This window comes from Myotis brandtii, unplaced genomic scaffold (assembly GCF_000412655.1).
Source record: "Myotis brandtii unplaced genomic scaffold, ASM41265v1 scaffold463, whole genome shotgun sequence".
Lineage (NCBI taxonomy): Eukaryota > Metazoa > Chordata > Mammalia > Chiroptera > Vespertilionidae > Myotis > Myotis brandtii.
This window is the reverse complement of record NW_005367694.1, coordinates 1,719,520-1,722,954: the sequence shown is the minus strand read 5'-3', so window position 1 is coordinate 1,722,954 and position 3,435 is coordinate 1,719,520. Positions and strand designations below refer to the sequence as shown.

General features: G+C 53.4%; 1 protein-coding gene across 1 annotated transcript; it reads left to right on the top strand.

Annotated features, from left to right (window-relative positions):
• The first annotated feature begins 122 nt into the window (after window positions 1–122).
• On the top strand, window positions 123–1,244 carry SDF2L1 (stromal cell-derived factor 2-like 1). The gene is made up of 2 exons (XM_014547101.1): window positions 123–170; window positions 839–1,244. Exons 1-2 carry the CDS (start codon window positions 138–140, stop codon window positions 1,118–1,120), a joined length of 315 nt encoding a protein of 104 aa, XP_014402587.1. The 5' UTR covers window positions 123–137; the 3' UTR covers window positions 1,121–1,244.
• The last annotated feature ends 2,191 nt before the right edge of the window (window positions 1,245–3,435 follow it).

Below are 3,435 nucleotides of genomic sequence, written 5' to 3'. Positions count from 1 at the left end.
GCCTACGCTTCGTCTCACCTTCTCTGAGCCTCAGCTTCCCCTGGGAAATAGGAATTTAAATTCAGAAATGTTTACCGAGCGCCCCCTCTCGGGGACACACGGGACTCCTCCGAGGTCCCGCTCAGCCCAGCGGAAAGATGGACAAGGAAGCGTGTGATCTGAACCTGCTGGTAGCTCCACTCCTAGGGAGCGAGTTGGACCCTGGAGGGGATCCACGTGGCCTTTGGGGTGGGGAACCCGAAAGCGAGGAGGAGCTCTCAGGCTTGGTCTGGAAGGATGAGCAGGAGTCTTCCAGGCCACGGAGAGGAGCAGAGCATCTTTTCAGGCCCCCGGAAGAGCTTGTGCATGGAGTTCACTGGAACTGGGTAGGGGGGAGGTTAGGGAGGAAGTGGGGGTGGAACAGAGGGTGCTTTGGGGGAGAGGGGGGTTTGTTAGAAGAAAAAATACAAGCTAAGTAGAGACCTTGACTGTCAGCCTGAGGGATCGGACTTTATGTTGAGAGTTAGAGGGGTTAGGATGGAGGTAGGGGGGACATAGAGGAGGAGAGAGGAGGGCTTGTCTCTGTGGGAGACAGTGGTCACCACCCAGACAGCTGGGGTGGGGTTAGCATGTGTTTGAAGAACCTGTGTTGTGAAGGCCCTACTGGGTATTGGGGCTGGGGGTTGTGTTGTCCCATTTTGCAGCTGTGGAAACTGAGGCTCAGAGGGACAGGGAAGAACCTGAGGCCCAGTGCCCTAGGTGTGAGTGCCGCTGCCAGGCGAGTGACCACAGGGGACTGACTCAGTGTGCCCTCTGTGGTGACTACTGTCCCCCCCACCCCCACCCTCTGAACCCATAGGAGGTGAGCGCCTTTGGGGAAGACGGTGAGGGTGACGACCTTGACCTGTGGATTGTGCGCTGCTCGGGGAAGCACTGGGAGCGGGAGGCCGCCGTGCGCTTCCAGCACGTGGGCACCTCTGTGTTCCTGTCCGTCACCGGCGAGCAGTACGGGAGCCCCATCCGTGGGCAGCATGAGGTGCACGGCATGCCCAGCGCCAACACACACAATACGTGGAAGGCCATGGAAGGCATCTTCATCAAGCCCAGCGTGGATCCCTCTGCAGGTCATGATGAACTCTGAGTGCCGTGGATGGGTGGAAGGAGGGTGGCAGGGTTGAGGTGTCTGTAGGGCCACCCTTGGTGAAGACTTTGGGTTTGTAGGGGTTCTTAAGTGCCTTTGTTAATTAAAGAATGTTGGTCTGTGATTGTTTTGGAGTGAGCCTGGGTGTGACCAGGAGGTCCCAGCTCTTTCTGGCCCAGTTCACCATCTCTTCCTCAGCACAAAACTGCTCTCTCCCACACAGCTGGACAACTGAACCTGTCCAAACCCTTCTGGTGCCTTTCCATGCATTCCAGTACTGCTCTGCCACCCTTAGACTGTCTGATGGCAAGTGACCCTCCAACCCCTGAGCTTCACGAACCTTCCTGTTAAGAGCTGTGGCCAGGGCCTCAGCAGGATAAGTGGAAGCCCCACTCTTTTCAGCAGGGGTGAGATACAAGCTCTCCAGACCCCTCCTCACTCCTTGAGGTGAGGACCCCCACTTTCCTGGCACCCCTCCCCTAGCAATTGTGAAAGTCGTTGACATTTGTTTTAATTTACTTTATATATATATATATATATGATTTCAAAGAGGAAGGGAGAGGGAGAGAGGGATGGGATAGAAACATCATGATAAGAGAGAATCATTGATCAGCTGCCTCCTGCAGGCCCCATACTGGGGATCGAGCCCGCAACCCGGGCATGTGCCCTTGACCAGAATCAAACCCAGGACCCTTCAGTTCGAAGAGTGATGCTCTATCCACTGAGCCAAATCAGCTAGGGCTTTGACATTTGTTTTTAAGCAAGCACCAGGCCAGGATTCTGCCTGTCTGCATCACAGGTTCTCTCACCCCATGCACCTCAGCCTGTCCAGGCATGTGAAATCTCAGGTCCCCACTACAACCTTCCAAGGTCCCAAGGAGATAACAAAACTTCAAAAGATATCGCATGGAAAGAGAACCTCAAAGAACTGCTACCTGCATAGATCTGAGAAAGCTTCCTGGAAGAAGAGGCACAATTTAGTCAGGCAAAGCATTACATCTTGAAAGCAGGAACAGTAAATAGGAGGGCGCTGATAAAGGAAGGTAACAGCGCTGCTGGTGTGTGGGTGACCTCTAGAGGTTGTGGTGGAGATTACAGGCTCACTGGACTTGCTAAACACTAAGATGGGGTTGTGTGGGAGGGTAGGGGCTTAGGGTTGCTGCTGGGGGAAGAGGGAGCCATTTTCCTGAATGTAAAAGAGACCCAGGAGAGGCTGGGGGTAGCAACTGGCTGGAACGGGGCTTTGAGGAGTGTGGGCATAACACCTTACATTTGAGAAATCAATTAACTTTATAGGGGTGGGAGAAGCTGAGGGGAGGAGGGTCCTAGGTAGGCCCATCACTCCCCACCCTCTCCCCTATGAGCTCCTGCTCCGCTCAAACACAGACCTCCTCCTGGCTGACCTCTCCACTGCCAAACTTCTCCAGCACTGTCTACAAGTCTACATTCCTCTCCCATCACTCACCTGACCCGAGACAGGATTGGAGTCCAAGCAATTCCAGTGGGGCTGTGAGAGAAGGAAAGGCAGCTGGAGAAGGTTGCATTGTTGAGCAAGTTACCCTTGTGGGCAACTGGAGCTTAATTCCATGGGGAGTTCTGGGACTCCCAGTGGGAAAAGCATCAACGTTATCCAACCCAAGTATCTGCCCTCACTGGCTGAGGCTGCTGGTGGGTGGGGGGATTATTCTGCAGTGCTTCCCACTTGCCCTGGACATTGGGAAGTTTACCTGAGGGCTCTATTCTACAGCCAGAATAAAGCCCTCAGCAAGAGTCTGGCAGGGAGCATCCTTTCTGTGGTGTTAATTGCCAAAGGGCTGTTGGCCAGGCACCAATAGTGTGGAACACACTTTGCCCATCCAAGGGGGCACTCTGGTCCATCCCTGTCCCCTCCTGGTCATAGGAGTCCCCTTCTGCTTCTGCTTATTACCTCCTTACCACCACACAGACATAAGTGTAGAGTATTTTTAAAAAATATATATTTTATTGATTTTTTTTACAGAGAGGAAGGGAGAAGGAGAAAGATAGTTAGAAACATCGATGAGAGAGAAACAGCTGCTTCCTGCACACTCCCTACTGGGGATGTGCCAGCAACCAAGGTACATGCCCCTGACCGGAATCGAACCTGGGACCCTTCAGTCCGCAGGCCGATGCTCTATCCACTGAGCCAACCTGGTCAGGGCAAGTGCAGAATATTAAGAGCAGGATCAAACAGTGCACACAACATATAGTAATCCTTGGAAAACAAAGGTGGGAGCAGGTAAGATGGCTCCGGGCAGAATTCAGGACAAGACCCAAAATTAACACCGCAGCAGCAG